The 27,843-nt window shown below is 42.1% G+C and overlaps 1 protein-coding gene across 2 annotated transcripts; it reads left to right on the top strand.

Moving 5' to 3' along the window:
- The first annotated feature begins 119 nt into the window (after positions 1 to 119).
- Positions 120 to 16,158, top strand: CCNL1 (cyclin L1). Of its 2 annotated transcripts, XM_073359599.1 has the most exons (11): positions 392 to 811; positions 1,195 to 1,269; positions 1,531 to 1,640; positions 8,586 to 8,706; positions 9,132 to 9,196; positions 10,765 to 10,864; positions 10,999 to 11,103; positions 11,405 to 11,546; positions 14,141 to 14,252; positions 14,403 to 14,501; positions 15,367 to 16,158. In XM_073359599.1, the coding sequence occupies exons 1-11, from the start codon at positions 551 to 553 to the stop codon at positions 15,713 to 15,715; spliced, it is 1,539 nt and encodes a 512-aa protein (XP_073215700.1). In that variant the 5' UTR covers positions 392 to 550; the 3' UTR covers positions 15,716 to 16,158. The 2 variants fall into 2 exon arrangements, with proteins under 2 accessions (XP_073215701.1, XP_073215700.1); XM_073359600.1 differs by lacking the exons at positions 10,999 to 11,103; positions 11,405 to 11,546; positions 14,141 to 14,252; positions 14,403 to 14,501; positions 15,367 to 16,158 and having other exon boundaries at positions 120 to 811; positions 9,423 to 10,775.
- The last annotated feature ends 11,685 nt before the right edge of the window (positions 16,159 to 27,843 follow it).

Raw genomic sequence — 27,843 nt, forward strand, 5'->3', positions numbered from 1 at the left:
GCATCCAATGAAGTGACCTGTAGCTCATGAAAGCTTATGCTCAAATAAATTTGTTCGTCTCTAAGGTGCCACAAGTCCTCCTTTCCTTTAATGTATTAGCACCTTCCGTCTGATGGTCCCAAAGCCCTTCACAAAGGGGGTGTGATTACAGCTATTTTACAGAATGAGGAGCCTGAGGCACGCATCCTCCCCTCCTCCGGGGCGCTGGGTCTGTGACAGAGCTGGGCATGGAACCCGGAGTCTTGGCTCCCAGCGCTGTGCTCTGGTTCGGGCCCCGCGTTCCTATTCTTAGTCCACCTCTCGCAGGCCAGCAGCGAAAGGGGTCCATGGCGTAGCCCCGCCCACCGTGGGCACGCAGGCCCTAATACGTTCCTGAACACGTCACCACGGCGCTGAGGCGGTACGTGCGGCCCAGTTGCGCAAGCGAAGCGGGACTCTTTTTTTTCTAGTGCGCACCGCGCGGAGGCGCCGCCGTGTGCTGCGTCACTGGAAGCCGGGTTGTTCTCTGCGTGGCCGGCTTCGGGTGCGGTAGGTTCTGTGCTCAGCGATCATGGCCTCTGCTGCGACTCACGCTTCTCCGGCTGCCGCTCCCGCCGCGCCTCCTCCGGCCCCGGCAGCCCCCGGCATCCTCATTGGGGACCGGCTGTACTCGGAGGTGTCACTCACCATCGACCACTCGCTCATCCCCGAGGAGCGGCTCTCGCCCACCCCCTCCATGCAGGACGGCCTGGACCTGCACAGCGAGACCGACCTGCGCATCTTGGGCTGCGAGCTCATCCAGGCCGCCGGGATCCTCCTCCGCCTGCCGCAGGTAAGCGCTGGGCCTGGAGCGCCCCCTCCTGCGGGGCTGGGCGGCGGGAGGCGGCCCCGCGCGCCCCGTTGGCCTTAGGCCGGGGCTCGGGTTGTGAGGAGGCCCTGTCCTCGGAAGGTCACCGCGCGGCTTGGGCCGCAGGGCGAGGGGTGGTGGCGCCGCCATTGTGGCGAGGAGGCGCTGCAGGGAGGGCGCGCCTGTGTGTGGAGGTCGGAGTGGGGGAGGGGGAGAGCGAGGGCGCAGCTGGGTGCTTGACACAAAATGGCGGCGGCCTAGTGCCGGAGCCGGCTCTCCCGGGGAGATGGCTGAGCCGGCTCCGCTCCCGCCCCGTGCAGCTGACTGAGCCGGCTCATCTCCCCCGCGCCGGGGGGTTGTGTTCGCAGGTGGCGATGGCGACGGGGCAAGTGCTGTTCCACCGCTTTTTCTACTCCAAGTCCTTCGTCAAACACAATTTCGAGGTGAGTTGCGGCCGGCCGGCGGACTCGCTGGGCCTGGGGTGGGGCGCGGGCTGCTTGAGGCTTTCGCCTAGTCCCAGGTTTGTGGGGCTCCTTGCTCCGATCTCCCTGGGAACTGCGGGAGGGCACTAGCCCTGCCCCGGACCCTCCCTGCACTTCCTTAGGGAAGTGTCGGCAAAGCTGCGTTTTTCAGCTTTTAGGGGGTGGTTTCTCCATCTGATTGTGTAACATATCTCCGTCTTACGGAAATGGGCTTCTTTTCAGATTGTTGCTATGGCCTGCATCAATCTCGCTTCCAAAATTGAAGAAGCACCTCGTCGTATAAGAGATGTGATAAATGTCTTTCATCATTTGCGCCAGTTAAGAGCAAAAAGGTAAGACTAGCTCCATTTTCAGTATATCCACCCACTATCACTGTAATATATGCCAGATTTATCAAACCAGTTTGATCTTCCAGGCTAAATCCAACACCCTAAAATTGAGAAGGGTGTGATCCTTGGCTGTTATGTACACATTAACGTTTCTTCAGCTGGTTTCTATCAATGTGACTTTGGTGATTTGGCAAAAGCAGAAATATATTGCTCTGAAAACATGGTTCATATAGTTGCAAGGCTGAGCATTTGTTCCAATGTAAAGTCTGTCCCTAATTGAATTGGGGGTCTTTGCGTTTCTGAAAGGAAGTCTCAGGTATAAGTTTGGTTAGCTGGCGGACTATTTGGTATTCTTTTTGATTTTTATAATCTTTAGTGTAGGTCTACTTTGCTATAAGTTCTTTGTGCAAATTAAATAATTCTGTAGTATAGCTTAGTGATGTATCTTGTTAGAATATTCTCTATATTTGGCTACCATAGACAGTAAAATAGACTGAAATATATAAATATAACAGTATTTGTGGTGAGAAAGCAGTATAATAAAGAGGCAGTGGAAAGTATGAATAGATCTACAGTGTATGGAGCTTTAATGACACATCAGCAAGGAATGTAGGATTGAATCTTGGAAGTTGAGTGCACCTGTGATTGTAGAACCTGAGAGTGGTACTTTAATGGTACAGTGAGAACTTTCAAATCTGTAAAATTGAACCTTATATTCATTTAGCTGATCTGTATGTGATTCTGCTTTTAGTTTGTAGAACCATTTTCAGTTGAGTGCTTAATTTTTGGCTTTTTAAGTGTAAAGCAAGGTTACATTACTAGGTTAAAGAAGGTGCAAGGAATGTGTTTGAAGGGGAGTAATGCCCAATAAATATTTCACAACAAGGCAGTGTTTAAACCTGGCTTTTAAACAGTAATGCAGACTTTCTGTAGATGTTAATGAAGTCATTTCAGTTACCTCACCCATCTTGTCTCTAGTAAACGTACCTAGTTGTATTGACTACGTTGAAAGATACAGAATACAGTAAATTAAAGCTCTGAAAGATTTTCTTTTCTACTAGTTAAAAATAGAACTATTTTTTTCTGTATTCTGTCTTGCCAGGTGAAAGGGGAATTTAAAAAAAATTCTACAACTTGACTCTTTGAAGAAGTGGAGTAGAAAAATTTTAGGGAAATGAGTTGTATTTATGGTGAATTTGTTCTACATATTCAGTACTTGCAATGCACAAATATAGCCAGTTTATGTTAAACCGTCTTCTTTTATTGCCACATTCTCACCTCTTTAAAGTCCGTTTTAGTAATAGAAAAATGGACTATCCGTGTCTGATTTGAATGGAACCTAGTTTTTTAAAATGAGGAACTAATGATGTTGGTACTGGGAGAATTCTGTAAATTTACAGAGTTTGGATTCCATGGAATCTGCTGAAGATTACTATTTACCATAATTACGACAAAGGAAGCTTCTTATTTGATTACTAAAACTGGTTCACTTCTTAATGTCTCAGCTTTGAACCAGAGGCTAAAGGTTAATTGGGGATGTAAAATGCTTTTCTGTGCTATGAGAATAAGAATGAGTTAACTTTTTTATATAGTATTGGAAGGATCAGAGAAACAAATTTACTTATAAATTTTTTTTTCCAGACAGCCTGTTCCAATTCAGATTATCAATTACATATGTTAAGTGGTGTCTACAATGCATCATGCCCAAAGAGACAAAGATCACTTCTTGACCCATTTGTTAATTCACTTGTAGCAAAATGGGTATCATTGCCTTAAGATTCTGAGAAATGAATCTGCATGAAATTAATCTTAATGTCTAAGTGTGACACTCAGGCTTGCTTTTCTAAAACAAGCTGGATATAAACATTTTTCTGTACTTTTTACAAGCTTACTAATACGTAAACTGTACACGTTATTAACTTCAGCTCTTTTTTCCCTTGCAACCGACTATACAGCGACCAGCTACATTTACCAAAGCCTGGGTGATGTGGAGTGGTACATAGAGATGAAGCTGTCGTCATGGCAACAGTGAGTGAAGTATCGAAAATCCCCAAGGAGAAGCCAGTGCTCTGAGAATAGGTCACTGGAATCGGGGGACTAACAGGTTGGCCGCTGGTGAACCATTTGGAAGAACTCCTGTATCTTGTTATAAGCTTTTTTCTTTGCTGTCCAGGTTTTTAGTATATTAGTTTACTGTTTTTTTTATTTGAAGCTAACACTTAGGCTCTATTTAGAATTTTCACTGACATCGTGACACAAGAAGAATTGATCTAGTTCTAGTTATGTTACACTTAGTTTTCATATTGCCTTAGTCTAATTTCTGTTAACTTTATCTGTAAAGTACTAAAACTCTGATTTCTAAAAGCATATTGAAGTATTAAATATTCATTCTTTATATCCTTTAGACACTTACTGGTTCCTAGTTCCAACTTTTGCTTCTTAAGATTGAGATTTGACACATAAACCTTGTTCAAGAATACAAAAAAGGCCCTGACTAAGCACAAGGCTGTGCTTAATGCCGGAAGATTTTTTTAACTACCCCTCCTGTGCATGTGTTCGCATGATTGGGGTTCAGATGTCTGAATTCTCAAGCCCAGAGGCTCATACAAAGCCTTTGGTCAATCTCTAGGTAGTAGGCACAGGGCTAAAAGTAGTTTTTTGACAAATAAATGCTTCTGTTGTATTCTCACTGTGACAATATGCCATGGAGTATTGTACATAAAATTTTTGTGTGCATGAATAAGTCTCTGTGGTATTAAATTGAAAGCCTGTTTTTCATATCAGCATGCTAAGAACTTGTTCTTTTGAAATATCTGAAAACATACTTGACTGCATATGTTGAGCTGTGTTTAGCATGTAGAACATAAGTTGCAGTTGATGTGGGTTATAGCCCTGGGTTTTTGCTAACTATATTATGTTATAAACACCCACTTCTTCTCTGACATCAGTTTTATAGTCTTATGAACTGATTTAAGGGAAGCTTTTAGGAAGCTGCTCTTATTTTCACATTATCAGTGAAATAACTTCATGACATTGGCTTGTAATATATGCAAATCTTGACGCCTGCAGTGTTTCAGTTAGAATATCACACAAAATAGAACTCTCATTTCTTCTTTTGTCACATTAAATAATGTGACATTTCAGGCTCTTTCAGTGGCAATGAGTGGTCTGAGTGGATCACATCTGTGGTGTAAGGTATTTTTAATGTTTACAAATGGTAGAAAGGTAGAGTTTTTTCTTTCATCCTGTTTCTCTTATCCATCTGCTTTCTAATGGAAAGAGGGAAAAAATGTTCTAAGGTCAGTATCAAAGAGGTGTTGATTCCAATTAGGAGTGGTAGAAGATAGAAAAGACTGAACTCTTGACAGTTCATTTAATTATTAGTATTGCAAAACGTCCTCGTTTTATGGCCTGATTCACTAGTCATAGTTTGTTTTATGACTAACCTTTAATGTTAGGCTATCTAGGTTATGGCCGCTAGCTCCATGTTCTGTGTACATATTTATTTTGTAGTGAAACTTGGCACTTTAACTGAAATGATGATATTGCAAGGTAGACTGTTGGGTGCAATGTTCAGGGAGAGAATCCGAAAGCTGATTTGGGGAGCACTTCTGAGGTGTAGGGAGGGTAGGCATCTCAATTGTCCTTGCAGCGCTTGATCTTCTCCCCTTCCTGCCCCATCAGACCAGCAGCAAAATGGCTATTCAGAGTATTGCGCAAAATGAAAATTCTTCTGACTGAGGACATCTGCAGGCAGAAGCAGTGGTGACTTTTTTTCTTTCCTTTTACCAGGAGATAGGTGCAAATTAGGAAGTTTTAGAACGAACGTGCCATTTTAATGAATGGTGTAAATTCCTGATTATTCTTAATTTCTGCCACCGGTAGGTCACAGTTGACTGCCTTTTATGCAGAATCATATTTGTGATAAAGTAGATAAATCCTAAATTGCACCTCATAAGTTTTCCATTTCTTCGTCTAGATGCTATGAACATAAGTTCTTTCTCTGGACTCTTTGTTTGGATTGTAGTACCATAAAACTGATGTCCTTGATGAGCATGGTGCATGTCTGAGCAACTGAGTAAAACAGACATCTTTTAATGGCTTGATTATCATCCTTTTCCTGTCATTTTTGTGCTGAGGGCCTACTGCTCAAGTAGGTGCTATAAGTACTCAGCACCTCGGAAAATCAGAATACAAATATGGAGTACTTTATAACTACTTTCTAATCTTTCTGGTGGTAATAGGTCTGGATAGCATTGTAGGTCTTCATAATATGCTCGAGTTTCTTATGTAGTTTGACAATTCATCTTTGCAAAGCCTATATTAATGGAAGATAGGAAATAACCATTGTTTATGAACTGCTGTCACAAATGTGTATAGTAGGCCTATAAAAATGTTCAGACTGGGTCTTGACTTTTTTGTGGACTTAAGTGTTGAGTGAGATGTTTCTCCGTCCCTTATCACAAAATAGCATACTACTAACAAGGAGTTGAGTAGGTGCAGCTAAACAGGTTTTTGCCTTGAAACATAGTGGCTTTGCTAATATTTTGGTTGTTAACTTGGTTATATTATATTTTGAGTCTATTACTGTCTCTGAAATGCTCTAACTAGGCTTCAGAATAAGCCTACTTTTCTAACTAACCTAAGCAGTTTATCTAAAATCCCACCCTAAGCATTTAAGATAAGTCTCAGTGTATCTTAAAACTCATCAGGAGACCCTAAAAGTATTGAATCCCTGATGACCTAATAGTTCTTCAAAAATTTCTCCTTTAGCAATGATCCCCTCCTAAAAGTAAGAGGTGATATTTTGATAACTGGGTTGTAATCTGTGCAGTATCTGAAGTGGAATAAACTGCATGTAGTCTGTCCTTATTATGCGAGTCATTGTCAAATATTTACTTGTCTGTGGGAAACAGATTTAATAAGATGATAGCATAATCACTCGTCCTCAGGTATTTCTATCCCTATAGAAGATTCAGATGAGTTTGTTTTCAGACTTGGTAACTTGCTGCTTTTTACCTTACATACATGATGATGATTATCTTAAACATGTGACAACTATACAGAATTGAGATACTACTGATTCAGCTTCACTTTAAAAAAACAAACATTTGAGTTTTTTCCTTCAGTATAACAGTAGTTCATAAATGAGTTATTCTTGCTTAAAACATAGGTGATTATGCTTTGGTGCAGCGGGGTAGTCAATATGTGGACTGCGGGCCAAATCCAGACTTTTGAATGGACCCCAAAATCTTTACTTATTATTAATTCTCTATTTAGAGTGTGTGTGTACACACTTTTTTTTATTTTCTCTGGAGTCTGGACTTAGACAAAAAATAGACTAACCCTGCTCATCTTTAAACAATGTAATGTCTTATTAGCAAAGTAGACTGTCAGTTTGAAGGATACAGTAGTTCTTGAATAGACGTTCTTTGAGGTTCATGTAGTTATCTATATCAGTAAAATGCAGTTTAATGACAAATTTTGAGCTGCCATGGAATTAGTAATTCAGTGTGCTTCCAGGTCATATAGTTAATCCAAATGTCATTGGCATTCCAAAATTGATCTTGCCATATATTTGGTCCCATCCTGCCAGCAGGGGGGAACTAGACAATGAATTGCTTCCCTCAGTGGTCCAGCTGGAAGAAGTGAGTGTCTTGCCAAATATGCGTGATCTCTGAAAGAGGTGTTATAAGAATCATATGTTACGTTATATTTATTATGTTGAGTTGCATCTACAGTCTTTCTGTATTGGTATATATTGCATCTTTGCAGTCAGATCATAATATTGTAGAAAGGTTTTGCTGGGAATGCTGGAGATAAACTAGATGATGCAATTTGATTAACTCTTTTGCAGTATAATTATTTACTGAGGGGATAAACTGTTATCCTTTGACTTGTATAGCACCCAAAATATGCTGTGCACATTACAGGCATATAACACAGGCCCCTGCTCTAAGACCTTGTAAGCTAAATCAACTGTATAAAGAAAAATTGTAGAAGAAAATGAGTTAGGGAGCAAAAAGCCTAGACAAAGGGAGAAATAAACAAAACAGGATATGTTGCTTGGGTGCTCTACTGTGCAGTAATTGGTGCCTGGGGGTTGTTTAAAGACTTTACATTTTTAATTACCTGAATACAATATATTGGAGGACTGTGAGATTGGAAATTGCATGACATACCAGGTTTGTGTATCTTTCTGTGTGAAGAGTTCTTACCTTGCAAACGTTTGATGTACTGAACTGCACCCGTTAGTTTTTCTAATAGCTCAGTATTCAGGTGGGTTGTTCCTTTTTTTTGGTGCCCTGCTTTGAGCAATAAGATGCTCCACAGTGTTTAATTTTGGGAGTCCTCTTTGCTCAGAGGTCTCTGGTGGTCTCTTGAAACTCCCTTTAGAAATTCTGTTTACTCCCTTTAAATCCGATCTTGGCACACTTGCTTTCTTTCAAATTTTGATATGGACTCTTTCCTTTCATCCTATGCATAGGCAGTTCCAATACAATAAAACATGAACTTGCTTAAATTAAGCTTAGTATTAGCTGATACAGCACTTAGATAGTTAAACAAGCTTTTTGCTAGAGGAAATATTAGTGTATTCAGATTATCATTGATCACTTTCAAATGTTGGTACTGTAGGTGTTTTACAATTTATAATGTAATCACATTATTTTAGTTTTGATACTGGAAGGCAGTTTGCACAGTCAGTAACACAGGAGTAATGTTAGCAAGATGGCAGTCTTAGGTTAGCTACAATCAGAGCTCAGCTACAGGAATTACAGGTTGAAACTAAACTAGTTTAAACTTGGACAGCACAAGATTAATGCTTAAACTTGCTTGCAGGAGTTTAAAACAGGTTTCTGTTGCCATTAGTTGGTTGGAAGGGAAAACAGAGATGCAACTATTCTGGATATGCAAAACAGTTTTGATTTTATTTCTTACAAACTATAGGACTCCAAGCCCCTTGATACTTGATCAGAACTACATAAACACCAAAAATCAAGTAATCAAAGCTGAAAGGAGGGTACTGAAGGAGTTGGGATTTTGTGTTCATGTCAAGCATCCACATAAGGTGAGTTGTCAAATGAAATACATACTTGCAAGTATTGAGCTGCCTTGACAGCATCTTTGTGAGCTGTAATAGAAGAAATGCAGGTTTGGAATTGACTTGGGGTCTCTCTCCCACACCCCTCTATAGGTAACTGAAGTTAATTGCACACACAGCTGAAACATTTGGCTGATTAGTAGCTTGCTGTTTGTTCTGGTAGAAGTCACTTGCCTACACTATGGCAGAGGTGACAGTCATATGTAAAAGTCGTAAAATTGGGGATATGTTTCAATGGACAACAAGAACTAGATGTGTATGGGTTTTCAGCCTTTGCTGTGGGATTGAAGTAGAACACGACCATGTAAAAATATAAGAAAATTGTTTGTTAAAAACATGCATCTATCACTTTTCCTCCTGTGTTAAAGTTGAGTTTTTCTCTTATCCCTCAGATCATTGTTATGTATTTACAAGTCTTAGAATGTGAACGTAATCAAACCCTCGTTCAGACAGCCTGGTAAGTTTATTCTTTTCCATTTTTCCTAGCCAGGAAAATAGTAGCAGAAATAACAAGCTTGATGTCCCATATGCAAAGCATTGAGCTGTAAGTTACTAGATTAAAATATACATATTTCACAATGCATTTAATGCTTGTTTCTGCTTACTATTTTCATGGTTTGATTAACTTACTTTAATGGAGAACTCAATTTAACTTTGTTCTTTTTTCTACTCTTTAATTAAAGGGTAGTCCATGATGGTAAGTCATAGAACTCTGCCCTCTGCACCACAGCTCACCTGGGGATGGCCTGATTGGCTGCCCTTCTCTCCAGTCAATCCAGTGCAAGCTCTCATCCCGAGATTCACTGAAGTGGTCCATATCCATCTTGCAGCATCTTCTAGTTCTGTCCGGGTGTCAAAAGGATTTGTATATTTGCTTCTAGAAGTAACTGTTCAACATGTTTCTAAATGTATATTTGTTGCCTACCTACTGTACTTTAGTGTATCTAAAGGACCCATGGACACATTTTGGATTGACTGCTTTCAACCAATATGGATTCAGTTGACTTAATTAAATTTGGATTACAAAGTTACTTAAAGTGAATACAGCATGCTCATACTTTATTATCATAATATTTAGAAATTGAACGTTGGGCACCATTTTATATAAGTCACTGGTGATTGGTTGTGCTGTTAACTTCTGTAATTCACGTGTTTATAAATTTGTAGAGCTGTCCCTGAAGTTCAAAAGTCATTGTTGTCATAACAATACTTGGCAATACTAGCTTGGTAGAGGAAAAGTACTATAATTTGGTGAAGTTAACTGTGCAATTTGTAGTAACCAGTCCCAATGATTATTGAAAGATGTAGTTAGTTGCTTGCCCTGTGTCAACCATTTAACCTTGTGTTGAATAAAGTTAAAAATAAGCAGATGGTTATCTGCTTCCAAAATAGAATAAATAAAGTTGAAACAGAACTGGTGTATTATGTGTAAAATTTAAGACTTTATTGGTCGTATCTTTAGCTACCTTATAATGGTAGTGGATATAAAAGTACAGCAGTTCTTACACAATTGAGTTTCAGACAAAAAAGGATTTACCTCTTGGGTAGAGGGCTTTCATTGTTTAAGTGACAGTAAACACCTATAGAAAAACATGCTTGGCCTATCATATAACTGGACAAACTATTCTTTGGACTTTATAGATTTGTAAAGTTTAGCTTGATGGACACTTCATAGAATATCCTAAAGTATTTGGGGAAAAAAATCAATTTTAACCATAACATTTGCAAAAATCCCTCATTTGGTGACATTCAGAGTTCTGTTTCTAAGTGAGAAGTAGTTCTTGCATTGGGACTTCAGAGCAATGACAATGGTGCATATTTTGATGTTACAAAAGTGAAGCAACAAATTCAAAATGTTAAACCCTTTAAAACTACAGTGGTGGTAGTACTACAGTCTAAAAAAAGGCAATAAGCATATGTAAGTTAAAGAAAAAATAATAAAGTAGATTGAGTCTCCAGTTTTGCTTCTTTAAACTGAAGGTGATAAGTGAACATGAGACAAACTTGTAATTAACTTTTTTTTAGGAATTACATGAATGACAGTCTTCGAACTAATGTATTCGTTCGTTTTCAACCAGAGACAATAGCATGTGCTTGTATTTATCTTGCTGCTAGAGCTCTTCAGGTAAGCATATCTGTGTTGTTAAATCGCTTGGGATTGATGTATTTGTTTTTGTTCCTGGAAAACATCTGTAATGATGCTAAAGGTCAGATTTCTTTGATCTTTAGATATTAAGGCTTAATTCTGTCTTTTTTTAGATTCCCCTGCCTACCCGTCCTCATTGGTTTCTACTCTTTGGCACCACAGAAGATGAGATTCAGGAGATATGTATAACCACTCTGAAGCTTTATACTAGGAAAAAGGTAACTTGTTTTTAGAATTGACTGACTTAAATGAAAGTAAAGCCAGCATTGCTAAGTGGGGGGGGGGGGTGGTGATGGAGTTTGAACACATATATAACATGCACTATTAAAACTCTACCAGACAAAAACTCCCCTATAGTCACCATACCCTCCTTGAGGAAGAGCATGAAAGAGCGAATCATGTATGACAGATGTTGGTCATGTTTAATGTATGGGTGTCAGATACCATAAGAGGTGTGGTATATTGACTAGAGTAATCTTGGTCCAAAATCTTGACCGTGCATATTCCTCTCTTAAACAGCCTAATTATGAATTGCTGGATAAAGAAGTAGAAAAGAGAAAAATGGCATTACAGGAAGCTAAACTTAAAGCAAAAGGATTAAACCCAGATGGTACTCCAGCTCTCTCAACACTGGGTGGCTTTTCTCCTGCTTCCAAACCATGTAAGTTACAATGCAAGGAACAGTGCTGTAGGAAGATGTCTATATATAATGAATCTCTTATGATTCTATACCTTGATGCAGTAGAAAGAATGAGATGTAAAATTTCTCATTCTCCACTGAGAGTTGTGAAGTTATCTAAAACTTCTCATATGGTTAAAGCTAGAGGATAACATTTTAATTACTTTTGGTTACTGGATTTTCATTGATACATTATTGGAGGTTGCCAATAATGGGTGATATTGAAGGAAAAATTGCAATACCGATTCGATGGTCATTCTGTAATACTACTTGGTTAATGCCACTTAATGGTACACATTCAGCATATGCATCACTGTATTTTTACTGTGGAAGTACACAATAAATATTGAAAGCTTGTAATTATGGCTTGTGTGAGTAAGTGGGATTTTCATATGCCAGTGTTTCTGAAATGCAGTGGAATATTTAAAGTGACGCTGTTAACGTGAAACCTAGTCACGTGACACAACTCAACTCATCTTTTAACTGATGTGCCTGTTAATTGTTTTCCTTGTGCTAGGCATTTCTAACAAGTGTTGTTTTAAAACATCTTTTTCAATTCGTGTTTATCCATCAAGGTACAGTAGGACCACTGCAATTCAAAGCTGTGAATGTGAACAATTCATAATCTAGAAATGGAAGTTCCAGTAGCAGTGTTGTCTTGATGATAATGTAGAATAGGTGCATAGAACATAGCTTTAGTTATACGTTTAACAAACTAGCCAATAATTAAAATGATGTAGTAAAGAACTTCAAAGGGATCCTGTCAGTTTAGAACATACAAGTCTTAACTTTTTGCCAATAGATCTGTCTTTCAACGATATTTTTAACATTTAAATTCCAGTAGCACTTACAGGGCACAGCTAGGTTGAGCATGATTATACTAGGCAATGTACAAACGCACAATAAATGATTACAGTACATTATCTGAAAACTGGAGCAAATGTACAGAAACTAAATTTCTGTTTTGTTTCTGTCTTTCAAAGTAACAGCTATTCCTTGAGAACTAGCAATATGATTGAACTTTGAAAGTTCTTTGAAGTAGTGCATGCAAAATTCCCTTATGGACCCCTAAAGAGAGGGTGAAGGGATAATTTTATTCATGGCTAGCTGAGTGAAATTGGGATTTGAGGGCATTCAGAATAAGCCAGCAACTCATTTTTTAATGGTAATTCTACTGTTGGCTATTTGAGGCATAAGATTTAAACCTTCTTCTCAAATAACATCCAGTATGTGGTGCAATTCATGGCATTGGTTTTGAAATGAAACCCTAGACAGGGCTTTGGAGCGGAGCACGGAGCTGGAGCACGGAGCAACTGTGGAGCAGTGGAGCGGCAGGTTTTTGCCTGGAGCTGGAGCAGGGCCGGAGCCCAGCTCCGAAGCACTGACCCAAAACGTTTTGCTCTTGGTTAGATGACCTGATTGTGTGGTTCCATAAGCTTACGTGCTCAAGCTAGTACAGTAGAAGCTGTGTTATCCAGCACTTTACTAACCAGAACACTCTAGAAACCCGACATTTCTGGTATCTCCAAATACAAATTAAAAGTATGGTTGGCGCAGGACTGGCAGGCTCCCTGCCTGGCTTTGTGGGGCTACCTGGAAGCGGCAACATGTCCTGGCTGCTCCTAGGTGGAGGAATGGCCACAGGGGCTCCGTGCACTGCCCCATCCCTGAGCGCCAGCTCCGCAGCTCCCATTGGCCAGGAACCGTGGCCAGTGGAGCTGCCAGGGGTGGCACTGCAGGCAGAGGCAGCATGTAGAGCTGCCTGGTCATGCCTCTGCCTACGAGCAGCAGGGACATGTTGCCAACTGTGGGGAGCCACCTATGGTGAGCGCTGCCTGGATTCAGCACCCCAAAACCCCTCCCAGAGCCTGCGCCCTGAGCGCTGCTCCCCCTTTCCCCCCAACTCCCTCTGAGAGCCTGCACCCCCTCCCGGACCCAGACTCTCTCCCTCCATTGGTAAGTATAAGTCTTAGTTAACCAGAATTTTTGACTAAACCCATGCCAAACACAGATTTTACTGTAGTAAGATAAGTTTCATATCTTAACTAAGCAAGAACACCTTGTCTGCAGCTCTCAATGAGGCCAATTAGAACTGGCTTCTGTTCTCAAATTTTGTTCCAACAGCCTAATTCTGACTTCAGGACAAGGTGCAAGAGCCATCTATTTTCCCAGGGTTCTAAGAAGTATATGTGAAGGGAGCAGGTTAGAGCAGGGTATTTACTCTTGATGGAGAGACATACTTCATCTTGTTTCATAATTTGTGCCTATTACATGTGCCTTGGACGAAAGGATAAATGCATCTTTAAAGAAACATATTAGTGTACTTCTCCTCATCGTATGATTTACAGACTACTTAAATAAAGGATTTTACTGGTGTCTTTAATGTAGTAGTTTCACTTACAGGAGCAGCTACCAAATGGAAAGGAAGAGAAGCAGTCAGCATTAAAAGTTTCTAGTTAGCACTGATATAAAGTTAGCACTTGCATAAAATGTACCAAAAAATTCTGTTCCTTGATGGCAAATTCTACTGCTAGTGTATAACATCTTAACCTTGAATTATTTGCTCTCATTCTTAGCTTCCCCAAGAGAAATGAAAACTGAGGAGAAAACACCAGTATCTGTGAATGCTAAAACTATTAAAAAAGAACCAGAAGAAAGGCAGCTAGCTTCAGAGAGTCCTTACAACGGGTAGGAAAAAATCTGTCTTTTTAAGCCAGCCAATTTTAAGTAAGGCACTTTCAAGTTAAACTTTGCCATCTAGTTTTGTGAAAATAAATTTGTTTTTGCTAAGTGTAATCTTCAGGTTTTTTTATTTTTTTTTTTATTTTTAAATTTAAGCATGAGAAAAGAAAGCAAGAGAAGTAGAAGCAGCAGAAGTGCTAGTAGATCAAGGTCAAGAACAAAGTCACGGTCTAGATCTCATACTCCTAGGAGACAGTAAGTAAAACAGTACTTTTTGATTGCTAAATGACTTACTTGTTTTAAGAGGGGTTTTAAAATGCCATTCCATATAGTAAATGGTCTTACAATAGTTAGTTTACTAACAGTGAATCTCTCCATCAAAGTACAGTATCTCACAATTGTACTGGTATCCAGTAGATACTGAAGTGCACGTGGTAGTGGATGAAAATCTGTGGTTTAAGAATATTCATACAGTCTAAAGATAAATCAACTATAATACCAAAACTCACCTGTGACAGAGAGTAAGGTCCTCTTATGATATTTGCAAACCATCACTTGCACCCAAGTTTTCCATTTTAAATATGAGAATTTTCTTAAGCTCTTCCCTTAAAGCTGTGAGAATAGTTGTATTTACTGAAAGTGCTGTAAGAAATTGAGTCTCTTATGCAGCCAAATTTTGCATGCTGTAACCTCCTTCCCAAATATCTGAAGTGTATGTAAGATCCATATTAAGGAATGTGTGGAAATGTTAGCCATTTAAATGTATAGCTTTAGAGACCAAATCTTGTTCTGTGGATACCCATTTATCTTTGGCACTGCTAGGAGTTGAACACATGTACAAGTCTTTTAGCTGTTGTTGCAAAGAAAACCCTGTTATCGGTGGTTTTTAACCAATGCAGTGTCTGCTGGAGTTTGTAAAGAGCCTTAAATGGTAACTCAGTGATGTGAATGATCTCAGATCTGTGATCAAACTTATATGACATGTCACTGTTAACACTTCACTGCCCACAGCATGTAAAAAAACAGACTTTCTGTTTAAAATCAAGGCAGTTGTATAAGTTTTTTTATTTTCACAGTGTAAAAAGATGTAAACATCCTAATTTTTAATTTTTTTTGTAAGTTACAATAATAGGAGGAGTCTATCCGGAACATACAGCTCAAGGTCAAGAAGCAGGTCCCGTAGTCACAGTGGCAGTCCTCACAGACATCATAATCATGGATCTCCACACCTAAAAGCCAAGCACAGCAGAGATGAGTTGAAGAGTGTAAATAGACATGGTCACAAAAGGAAAAAATCTCGCTCGCGTTCTCAGAGTAAATCCAGGGATCACTCCGAGGCTGCCAAGAAACATAGGCATGAACGGGGACATCACAGGGACAGGCGTGAAAGATCCCGCTCTTTTGAGAGATCTCACAAAGGCAAGCACCATAGCAGCAGTCGTTCAGGACATAGCAGACACAGACGCTAAGTTTTGGTTCTGCTTCTGATTTTAGTTACACCTGTATATAATACAGTGTATGGACTGTGAGATTGGAGAAGAAACTGATTAGGAATTGATTTATTTAAAGCCCAACAGCTAATTTTCTAAAACATGTAGGACATTTTTCTTTAGAAGAACTATGTTAAATTTTTGCACATAAAATACCTTAGCAGTATCAAACGATTGAAAATAATGATCAGGTTAAATTGTACGTATTAGAGTTGTGTATTGTTTATCAATATCAGAACTGGAGAACATATTTCTGTTTAAAAAAAAAAAGTACCTTATTTTTATACAGGCCAATTGCAGACGCTTATATTTAAGTATAGTTATTTGTCTAAACAATGGTGGATACTTTCTTACACTGGTTTTAGTCTGCATGTGTATAAAGATTTTTACAAGAAATAAAATATAGCGCTGGTTTTTTTTTTTACTGCTCTGTTGAGTTGAATTGTTCTAATTATTACCAAAGCTAATTCAAAGCAAACTGATTTGTTAGACTGAATTATCACCTCCACTGAGGAGGAAAAGGACATTTTCACAATCCTTTTGGGAGCAGAGGGAATCCAACTTTTAGAATTTCAAAATTTGAGTTTGGGACACTTAATCTTTAAGAATCATGTCACACTCATTTTTCATCTTTTAGTTGTAGTTTAACTGTTCATGTTCTTGCAAATTTTAGAGACCACATTTTTAGTTTTCAAGTATACACATAATTTGTGTGGATATGGTGCATTCTCATTTTGGGGAATGGCTCCATTTATTCAGTAGTGCTGGGTTCTTCAGTCCCTCCTAAAGGAGGCAGTCAGCTGTCTTGATTGGCTGAGCTAACTCTAGATAAGTCCTTCCACAGAAAGTCCCCTCCAGAATTTTTTGTGGCTCCAAAGGGAAAGCAGGCTAAGTCAGTGTTTGTCAATCTTCCTTTGCCCCCCCCCCCCCCCCCGGTTCTTTTATTTCCCCTTAGCTGCCCACTTTGTTAGTGTAGGGCTACTTTTTGTGTTTAAGGACTGTTCAGATTTACCTCCATGGAGCTCCAGGCAATTGTGGGGACTTTGACCATGCTTTCCCTTCAGATTAGCTCTGGTAATGTCGAAAAAAGCATAAAAAGAAAAGGGCATCTCTGTGTTCTGCTCACCCCCCTTTGGCATAGTGTAGTAAGGGGAAAAGTGTTCCTTTTGCTCCCCCAACCTCAGGTGAGGGCTACTGCAGTTAGATAGCAAGCAGAATATATGTCCCTGGCATAGGAGAGTGCAGTGGTGGCTGCTGCTAAATGAGGAGCCCAGTAAGACAAGGCACTGAAGAAAGTGCCCAGGAAACAGGCCCATTTTGCTGCCACTAATGTGGACTGGGCCCTTATCAGCAAGTATCCCACCTCAGCAGCTCCGGTTGACATGGTAAAACTCCAGAGCCCCAGTAGGGTGACCAGACGTCCCGATTTTGGCGGGAGAGTCCCGTGTCCCGACTTCACATCGGTCGGGACACCCTTTGTCGCAATATTAGGGACTGCTCACTATGAGTCACGGCACGTACCAAAGTCCCAGGGCTGGCGGCGCTTCCTGGGGTAGCTCCTGGTGCCTGCCTGGCTGCAGGAGCCTGCAGTGCGGGTGGCCCCTAGGCAGAGGTGGAGGGGGTCTCTGCGTGCTGCACCAGCTCCCTCCTGCCCAATCAGAGCTGCGGGAGTGGGGCTTGCTGGCAGTGGGCAGAGAGCTCCCCACCAACCTGACCCTCGGAGCCAGAGGGTCCTGCCGGATGCTTCCTGGGAGCCGCCCCAGGTAAGCACTGCTGGGACTCCACCTCACCCCTGGCAGGTCCCTCTGGCTCTTAGGGTTGGGGGCTTTGCGGGCTGCTTCCACCTGCAAGCCCCGCTCCATGGCTCCAACAGCTCCCTTTGGCACTTTTCCTGGCCAATGGGAGCCACAGAGCTCGCGCTTGTGGCAGGCGCAGCATGTGGAGAGTCTGGAGACCCCCTTCACTACTCCGACCCTAGGAGCAGAGACCTCCCAGCAGGGCTGGTGAATGCGGCCAGGGAAGGGGGCAGGGTGTGATGGAGTAAGTGTCTGGAGGCGTGTGGGATGCTGGCCTGTGAGGGCAGTGGGAGGGGAGGTTTTTGTGTTTTGGGGTGCTAGGCAGTGGGGGTCTGTTGGGTGGTGCTGGGCAGCTGTGGTGGGGCTGTGGGCAGGGGGACGCTGGGCAGGGGTTGTGGTGTGCACAGCAGTGTGTATTTGTGGTGGAAATGGGGGGGGGGGGCCTTTGGGCATAGTGGGTTCAGGGCATGCAGGGCATAATGGATCCAGGGGGTGCTGAGCAGGGAAGCTGTGGCACAGCATGGACCCACCCCCAACAGGAAGGGACATGCTGGTAGCACAGGGCCAGGCAGACCGGGTTTTCCCCATTGCCCCTGGCCGACCCCGCCCTTCCCACTGCTCAACTTCTCAACTGAAAGCGGAGGTAGGGGGTGCAGGGGTGGGTCCCAGCAGTGCTTACCTGGGGCGGCTCCTGGGAAGCAGCCGGCAGGTCCCTGAGGTGAGCGTCACTGGGCTGAGCCAGCAGTGTGGCTCGGGCTCCCCCCAGCAAAGTGTGTGCAGACTGGTCCACCTAGCTCATGGCAGAGCCAAGGAAAGGAGGCACCTGCCTCTGCACATGCTGATTCCACCCATGGCAGGCCTGGGCTGCGCACTGCTAAGCTGCTGCCCAGCTCACTTAACCCACATTGGCAAGCAGGGATTGCACCTGGCAGCGTACATCTGCTCGATGTACAATCGGGACCCCATTTGTCCTGATATTCAGTTAAATTTTAAATTTGGTAGTGAAATAGAAAATTAGTTGACTGGGAATGTCCCATTAAACCCGATTGTGATCTGTTATCTAATGGCAATTTTGGGTTTTCAGGTTGTTTTCAGGTGTGATGCTGAAGCTGGGGCTGAAGGCAGGACTGTAGGCCTCCCCACTGTGACTGCAGCTGGGGCTAGAGCCAGGGCTAGAACTGGGACCCTTTGCTCCCCTGCCCTGCAACTGGGTTTGACTTTGTAACCAGGATCCTGTGCCCATGGCTTCTGCTGGGGGCTGGAGCTGGGGCCATGAGTCCTTGAGTCCTTCCCCCGTGGCTTGTGGTGTGGGCTGCAGCAGGGGCCATACACCCCTATTACAGCTTCCTAGGGCTGTGTGCCCCCTCTCATGGCTCCGGTCGGGGCTGTGCACCTGTGGTTCTCCCCCTTCCTCTCTCTCTTCTTCCCCCCTTTCCCCCACCCCAGCTCGCCCAGTGTGTCCTGATATTTCACTCTTGCCATCTGGTCACCCTAGGCCCCAGTCATCTTCCATAGCATCATGATGGGGGCAGGAAGGGGCTAAGTAGATTGTCTGGACACCCCACCCCATGCCAATGGACAGGCAGTGGTCAGGACACCCACACAATGCTGTAGGCCTCTTGAAAACTGGCAGCACAGTAAAATCTGTTCCCTGTCTCTGCTCCTCTTTGCTTTGTAGTGGGGTCTTGGTGCCCATTTTTGAGTAGGGAGCTTGTGTACCACAGGCAGCCATTTTAGAATAGGCACCTGTCCTAACTTCTCAGCAGCCATCTTAGAGTCCACTGGGTGGAAAAAGATAAGCTTTCCTTTCCAGACTCCAAAGGCCTTGGCCCCATCTCCTGGAAGTCCTCTCTAAGCAGTGTAAGGGTCACAGACATAAAGCAAAGAAATCCTAGAAGATCAGGAATGATTCTTCCCTGCACAGCTTTTTGCTTTTGCTGTTCGTGGGTATCTTCCCAGAGCAGTCAGCCAAAAAGGGGACACAGATCAGGATGAGGTCTAAGATAGAAAACACTCAAAAATATTTTCCAGTGATCTGTAAAACTGACCCTTACATTCTCACGCTGGCTATCTTGTTTAAGGCTGCAAAGGTAGCTGGGTAAACTTGTGCTTTAAAAAACAAAACAAAAAAAAAAATACTCAAGTTTTCCCTGACAGATGGGTCGAATGAGCTCTCCGCTGAGACTACGAAGTGATTAGAGCCTCTGCAGAGGCCACTCGTTTCCCCCCCACCGCCGGAGCAGTCCTTGCTTACACAGAGTTCCTGCTCTCTCACATTCCCAAAACAGACTGAGGTTGGGATCCAACTTAAAAAGAAATTTCCATAACATCTGCTTTAGTTTCAGCCTCACTCAGTGCTCAAGAAGGCATCTATGGCTATGGAAGGAGATGCTTCTGCAAGGCAGGTTTTGGGTAGGAAACCTATAATGGGGGGAGTTGGGGAGCCAATAGAAAAAGCTGCATCTGAAGCACAGGACAAAAAATGTTTTCCCTTCTTAATGATTTAGTTAGGAGATTGTAAGCTTTTTTCCTCTGTAGGTAGCCTTTGTGGGGTATTGGAGCTTCAAATATGTATGCTTAGAGAATCTATTTTCTCCCCTACCCTAAGTTGGGGAAAGCCAGGACCATTAATTCTAGAGGTGATTCATTCTCCAGGAATACTCCCAAGTGAAATCAATGAGTACCAGCCTATTTCTGGGGGTGGGTGTGTGCATGCTGGCCCCCCTTTTTTCACACCTATGTTGCCACCAATGTGCACAAATGATTAAGACTCTCCTGCCCACGCACACACACACACACGCCCTGCCACCAATGGTTGTCAAAATTCAAAAGGACTCCTCTCCCCCCCAACCCCCTCCAAATCTGCCTGTCCAAGAGGGAGGCTATGGTCTGGCAAATCTTTGGGGTGATACCAATCCTCGTCTAGGGCAGGCTCTATCGGGACTTACACTCCATACTGTTCTTGGTGCCAAAGAAATCAGGGGAGTACAGGGCTGTCCTAGGTTTAAAATCACTTAAGCTGATTCACAGCAGCATGGCTCAGCCCCAAAGCTGCCTTTAGCAATCATGTCTTCAGCAGAGGAAGCTCAAAGGCATAACCCAGACTTTTGGGAAATCAACATGTGATCTCCTCTAGCTCCAATTCCAAGAGGAACAACTTCTAGGTCAGGAGCAGAAAGGGTGGGCCTGGGGACTTGATGCTTTCTCCCAGGTATGGCCAAGGGCTCTGCTGCAGGCATTCCCTCCTTTTCCCAGGAAAGCATACACCACCTAACAAGTAGAGAGACAACAGGCTGTAGTGATTCTGATTGCACTGCCCTGACCAGACATCCCTGGTTTTCAGTGCTCTTGGAGAGAGAGAGCTGGCCTCTCCACCATTACTGTCCACTCTGGATCTTCAGTCACAGGCCTGACTGTTCCATCACAGCCCAGCATCTCTAAACCTGAGTGCCTGGTTATTGAAGGGTCATGTTAATTAATAAAAAAAACCACTAGGATATACCAGTGACATGTTCTCAATCCTGCTGAAGTTCAGCAAGCTTTCCCCCAATTCTCAGAATACAACATGGAGATCACTGGATTCCTGGTTAACATCAAGAGGATGCACAGTGGGCATAGCCTTAGTTGAATTGCTCTTAAGATTCTTATGAACGGGCTTGTGTTTGGAATTGCAGTGCATTTCACTCAGATCTCACCCGTCAGCTCTGGTATCCTCAGTTCTGGTTGCAGGGGGGGGTCAACCTAATTGCCCCTGCACATTAAAACAAAAATTGTCCAGCCTAATCAGACTTCTTATTTGCAAAGTAGCTACCTGTGACCTTTTCTAATTTTAAATCTGCTGTTGGGTTCCCTTTTCAAACCCCTGTCTCAACTGTCACTATATTTCCTTCTATTGGACCGACTTCTGGTGGTGAGAGAGACAAACTTTCGAGCCACATAGAGCTCTTCTTCAGGTCTCTCTGTGACTCAAAAGCTTCTCTCTCTCATTAATAGAAGTTGGTCCAATAAAAAAAATATTCCCTCACTCATCTTCTCTTTCTAATAGCCTGGGACTGACATGGCTACAACTACATTTCCTGACAATTAAGGTCAGCTTCCTTGTGTCCATAACCTGTGTATAAAAGGTATCAGAGGCAGGAACTCTGCCCTTGATCTTTGTTCCCATAATGAAAGGGTGGTAATACTCAGACTCTTCATTCATCCCTAAAATAAATTTCTTTCTTCCACTCGTCCCAGGAGCTTTTTCTCCTTTTTGGCCAAACCCAACCCCTCAGAAAGATACCTAGACTGCAATTAAGATCTGTATTGAAAAGACAAGCTCTCAATAAAACCTCTGCTTTGTTCATCCTTATACACCACAGGGTTAGGAGACAGAAAGCTTCCAGGGCTCCTGTAGCAAGATATATTTTGGGGGAGGAGATTTTTCTGGGGCATATCAAGTCAAAGGCAAAACTCCATTCAAGATTAAAGCCCATTCTGCAAAGTCAATGGCAGCTTCGTTAGCCAGTGAAAGTTTTGTGGTGCATCTATCTTGTGTATCCCTGCATACGTTCACTAAATGCTAGATGATCGATAGACTTCAACTGGGCAAAGCAGCCTTCTGAAGGAGGTTTCTACAAGCCGCAGCGCACCTTTTCCTCCCCCTCTCCCTCCCCCCGCCACCCTCCCCAACAATTGATAGTGAGGGGTGATGGTCGGGTGTACCACAAAAATCCTTTCACTACTTGTATTTTATGTTGAAATGTTCTCAATTAATATTACAGTTCTTTAGGATGCAGTAAAACCCAGCTTACTTTTCAAGTTCAAGCCTTTAGGTCAATTACAGAAAATTTAGAGGCCACACCAGGCTACACTTTCAATGATACATCCATACTTTATTTTAAAAAAAAGTAGTTTAGCAAAACAGGTATTCAGTTACTACTTACACATATGCTACTATTGTACTCGCTCACAGATGAAATGATGTAGCAATGGGTGATCAGTCCACTGACAGAACGTGGACCCAAATAGTCCTGTTTTGATGTTAATTGGAGCTCTTTCCATAACCTAACAAATCTACGTCTTTTATATTCTAATACTAATTAACATTAAACAGTCCTTTACAATAATATTTCTACCTCTTTATGGGCTCTTTACAATACACACTTTAAGTTCATAGCTGCACTAATAGCTTTCCCATATTCTCAATATAGATAGCATTTTACTAAACATTTACAATTCTCAGAAACAATCAGTAAAAACCTGACTCAAAACACAATGGTAGCATGAGCTTGGGTCATGAACTTATTAAATCTTACTTTCCCATAACATTGTCTCCTACTTATCTTCCACTTTTCTCAGACTAGCAACTTCAATTTCCCATACTCCTCTACTCTTAGGAAATACCAACATTTCACCTTCTCCATCAAACATTTTATTTAAAACTTCATTACCTATTGCAATTAAAGGGGTATCCTAGCTAGTTAGCAAATCTTGTGTCCCAGTAATGTTTGAGTACTCCTTTGGAGTAAACTATGTTACCAATTCTTGGTGATCTGGTGTAAACTCAGCCATAATATCAACAAATTCAGGTTACATAACATTTCTCCCTTACCTTTTAGGTCTAAAACAAAAATTTGGCTATTTTGTAACACATCTCATTGCACCATAATAAAAATGCCTTTCTCTTTGCCACTGCACAATAGTTCTGCATCATTATCATAGGCCAATCTTTCCATTCATATCTTCCATTTAGTCAGTCACACTGGGCAGGATCTAAATTCTTCTGTCTGGAACAGTAACACTTTTTGTGGGAGGAGTATAGGGCAGTTTCATTCACCTCTGCTGTGCAGGGACTGCCCAAAGAGGACATACCATCATGGGCCAATGAGAGGAAGGAGAACCAGCCAACCTGGGTCAACCGGCATAGTGTGCGTTCTACACAGCAAAATAAGCAACATAAAAGCAAGAACACATCAGCCTTCGACAACTGTGACATGGGGAAGCAGCCAATGGTTAGGCCTCTTTGAAAATCTCAGCTAACTATTAATATTAATGCTATATGTGAGCACAAACCATGCTGAAAGGCAGTGATGTCATGGATTACAATGTAAGCTAAAAGTTACAGTGCAGTCAGGACCTCATTCTGCCCTACCACATTATTTTATACTTAGTATGTAACAAATATGCATAGTCAGGAAGGAAGTTAATTGCCTTATCAATCTATTTTTGAAATAGAATGAAGTATAAGCAGAGCCTAATTTATGCATTTTTCTTATAACAATGTGTATTTTACATAATTAGTCCTGCGGGAATTCTGCGCCAGTGTGCAAAGCAGAATTTCACAGAATTCCCTGTTTTCCCACACAATTTCTGGCTGCCAAAGGGAGGCTTCTATCTCTGCTTTGAACTCTCAGCCCTGAACCCTCCCCCTGGAGTTAGGCACCTAAGCCAGGTCAGCCCATGTGCTAGTTGATGAAACCTGGACCTTTCTCACAAAAAAGAAACCCACCCTGTTAGAGCCAATAACCCATTTTTAAGAGTGCTGTCCTGGATTCATATCCCTGCTCCATGTGATTTAGAGTAGGGACTTCATCCTAGTTCTCTTACATTTAAGGTCAGCACTCTACCCACCAGGCTATTCTAGGCTGGGACCCTCAGTCTCTCCTGTTGAAGTTCCACTTTGTATAACTAATAAAATATTCATTACGCAATAGAGAGGGTGAGACTATAGTGTGGTGGTTGAGGCACTCCCCTGGAATGTTGGAGACTGAGGTTCAAGTCCCTTGTCCAATCATTATCAACACAAAGTGGAACAGCTCCAGGAAGAGAGACTGAAATACCCTCCCAAGCATTCCTAATAGCCTGGTGTTTAGCGCACCCCCATGGGATATGGTAGCCCCTCCATTCAAATCCCTGCTCTAAATCAGTCTGAGAAGGGATTTGAACCTGATCACTGACATCCCAGCTACATACCCTAACCACTGGGATAGTGGGTATTGAAGGGACATCCCTTTTTAAAATCCCATTCCTTTGTGCAGGGCCCAATCCCATAAGCATGTTCCAAGCACACATGTGGGGATCAGGCTCTGCTGAGAGACAGGCAGGGGAATGCTTTGGGGCTCTGGCTTGAGCAAGGGCCCTGAGCAGCTCATTAGCTATAGAGTGACACCAGGATTTAGGTGGCTTTACACAGGCCCACCAAGGGAAACTTAGGCAGCCTCAGAGTGAGGCTGCAGCTGATCTGGTCCTGCGAATGTCAGCAGCACCTAAGTACCTTTGTGGATCTAGCCCTCAGTCACTTTTGAAAATTGTGTCCAGTGTTTTTGAATATCACAGCGTAGCACAACTCAACTGCCATCCCTAGATTTGTAGCTGATCTTAGTAAACAATTCTGCTGCTGCACAGGAAGGAACAGAATCAAGTTCACTTTCTTAGCTGCGTTGGCTGTGCCGTGCTAACTGGAGTAAAAAACAGTAACACTTCAGGCACTAAAGTAAACCGCTAATCTCTCTCCAATTCTAATCTATATGTTTTTATGCCAAACTGAGCGCTACAGTTTATAATTGGCTACACCCAGGCAACAGACCTGGTGAGTCAGAAGGTGGTTTTACATGGTCATTTTTCAAAGTGGAATCACACTATAAAGAAAAGTCAGACAATTTACTAATCCACGGCAATAAAATTTACTGGCAACAAAATAAGCCTTTATCTTGACATCTGTACTCTATCTCTGAGCATTGATACTAGTTACACTACCTCCTCTCCTTCACTGCTCAGCCCCTTCACAGGGGTATCCTAGAGTGCAGTACAATATCTCCCTCTCTTTCTCTGCCTTGGGTGCTTGTGCAGCTCTCATTAATTTTAACACCCTAATCTGAACTGCTGCAACTTTAGAACCTGACTGAGGCACTAAATAAGGCCAAGTGCAAGGTGAACTCAGGTATAACGGTGTTGCAACACAAGAATGGTGATGGGGTTCTAGCTTACTCTGCGGTCAGATGCTCATTGCCAGTAATTGTGCCTCTGCTGGTTCCAGGTGATCATCAGGCTCCTTCCACCAGGTGAGTGGCAATTTGAACAGATACACCAAGTAAATCCTACCGTAGTGCTGCCTCATACTGAGTATTAAATAGCTAAGTTCTGGGAGCGGGTGGCTGTCCATAATATTTGTGTTAAATCCTGGCTTCTAGTATGCAGTGGCTGTCAGATTTTTTGTCTCCTCTGCAGTAGTACTCATCACTTTTATGTATTTTTATACAACTGTACTTGTACGTTCATCAACAGTGACATACATGGCTGATAACATGTTTTAATATAACCTTCTGCCATGACACTAAAGAAATCCATGAAGGGCTAAGGAATACTCATATAGCAGAATGCAGTGAAGGATATACTGTGTTCCTTTTATATGGCAGGTATTTTTAGTAATCATTAACTTAAGCACATGGATTTCTGCTTCTGCTGAAGGCACAGCAGGCAAGGTTACCCAATCTGTTATATTAAAACCATCTGGTCAGCCGCTGAGAATTTGTTTTATATTGCAGAAATCAAAATGCAGTTGCTACACAGTGGCAGATGGCAGCCACACTGAAGCTGAAATGCCAACTGCAGGGCACATTGGATTGAGACTACATTTTCCAGTTTGTTAAACTTGTTTTAAGAAATCAGTTTAACACCCAACTCTGCTGCAAAACTGTAACATTAGCTGTTACAAGAAAGTTCCCAGACAACTCAGAGTAAGATGGGATTTCATGGGCCTGCCTTGATTAAAACAAAAATTGTCACTGACAATATTTACAAAACAGGTTTTGAAACCAGTTCGCTTGGCAGAAAGAAATAATGACTTTTTTTTAAAAAAATGAAGAATACTTGTTCAAATATCTTTTTTGAAACTGGAGGAAAGGTGATTGTGATTCATTAAACTGCACAGAAATCACTGCCCTCCTTCAAACAAGCCACATGTCTTGGTGGAACACCATAGGAATGCATATGGCCAACAGATGGCAGAAGGGGGGAGGGAAAAAGTTTGCAAGGTAAAAGCACGTTTCTTACTCCTTTTCTCTAGATGAAACAGCTGCTGGGCACCCTCAGAGTTAGGCAGCAGCTGATCTGGTTTTGAGAATGTCAGCAATGCTATAGATGGGGCCAGAAAGTTTATAAAACATAACTATGTGCAGATGAATTTCATTGTGTTGTGGGCTCCTACTGGCTTAATAAAGTCAGACTAAAGCCCTGCTTTTAAAAGACATGCCTCTCCCACCATTTGGAGGTGTTGCTTACCTTTTTATTTTTTTAAAGCCTAACTCAGTTGGGATGTCAGTGAATCAGATTCAAATCCCTTTGCAGCCAAAACAGTTGCTGGGAGTGCTCCAAATCTCACTCATTTTTGAAGGGAAATCTGAAACACTAGCAAGGCTTTTCATTCAGTGTTCGTGGATTCATAGATTAAAAAGCTAGAAGGGACCACTGTGATCATCTAGTCTGCCCTCCTGCATAACACCGGCCATAGCACTTAGCATATATCTTTTAGGAAAAAAATGCAGTCTTGATTATTCTTCTTTTTTCATATGGCTTAGAAACTGCCATATTAGATATCCAAATGTCAGTTGGAAATCCAATTAATTGCTTCAGATGACGCAGAGTATACGGCAGAGTTACCACGGATATAATTATTTGGGACATTGATAGGTTGAAGTCAGATTCACTAGTCACAGATAGGTTCAAGTTTCAGTCCCAATTTATGGAGAAAGTAAGTGCATCTGCCATGTGATGTGAAGATGTGATTCAAAGTGACCATATTTTCCATTGTAATGAAAAACAACAGGGTTCTTCAGCTTGATCCTTGATGAGGTGTTTGTTTGGACATTGGCAACCTTTCACCTTGCTTCCATTGTCAAGAAAAATCCTGAATCTTTGAGCTCTTCCACTGCAAGCCAAAAAGATTTTCTAAATCTGAGTCAGAATCTTAGTAAGTTATTTAGGTCTTCTTGTATTGGAAGATCCTTTTTCCCTCAAATACAGTGGGATTTCTGAAGTATTCTCGTGTCACGACAGATTTGGAGGGGTGGACGTGCACCAGTAGAGGAAGCCGCAGTTGTGACATTGATTTTACTCTGCCCATAATTTTCCGTGTGGCAGTGTAAAGTTGAGAGTCGACAAGTGATATGTGGGAGCTATGTGTGTCCAGATGGGTGAGAAGTATTCTTTGGCTGAGTAGACAAAGGCCAGTGAAGAGATCTGTAGAGTTTTTGCATTGGCTCCCAAGGTCATTCCTGCCAGATTCTGGGTGAGATTGACATGCATCTTTATTTTATCATGGATATATTTCAG

Source organism: Lepidochelys kempii, chromosome 9 (assembly GCF_965140265.1).
Source record: "Lepidochelys kempii isolate rLepKem1 chromosome 9, rLepKem1.hap2, whole genome shotgun sequence".
NCBI lineage: Eukaryota > Metazoa > Chordata > Testudines > Cheloniidae > Lepidochelys > Lepidochelys kempii.

Coding starts and splice junctions, on each gene's coding strand:
- CCNL1 (XM_073359599.1), top strand. CDS start 551: ATGGCCTCTGCTGCGACTCACGCTTCTCCGGCTGCCGCTCCCGCCGCG. Junction 11,104..11,404: donor AGCTTTATACTAGGAAAAAG/GTAACTTGTTTT, acceptor TCTCTTAAACAG/CCTAATTATGAATTGCTGGA. Junction 14,502..15,366: donor TCTCATACTCCTAGGAGACA/GTAAGTAAAACA, acceptor TTTTTTTGTAAG/TTACAATAATAGGAGGAGTC.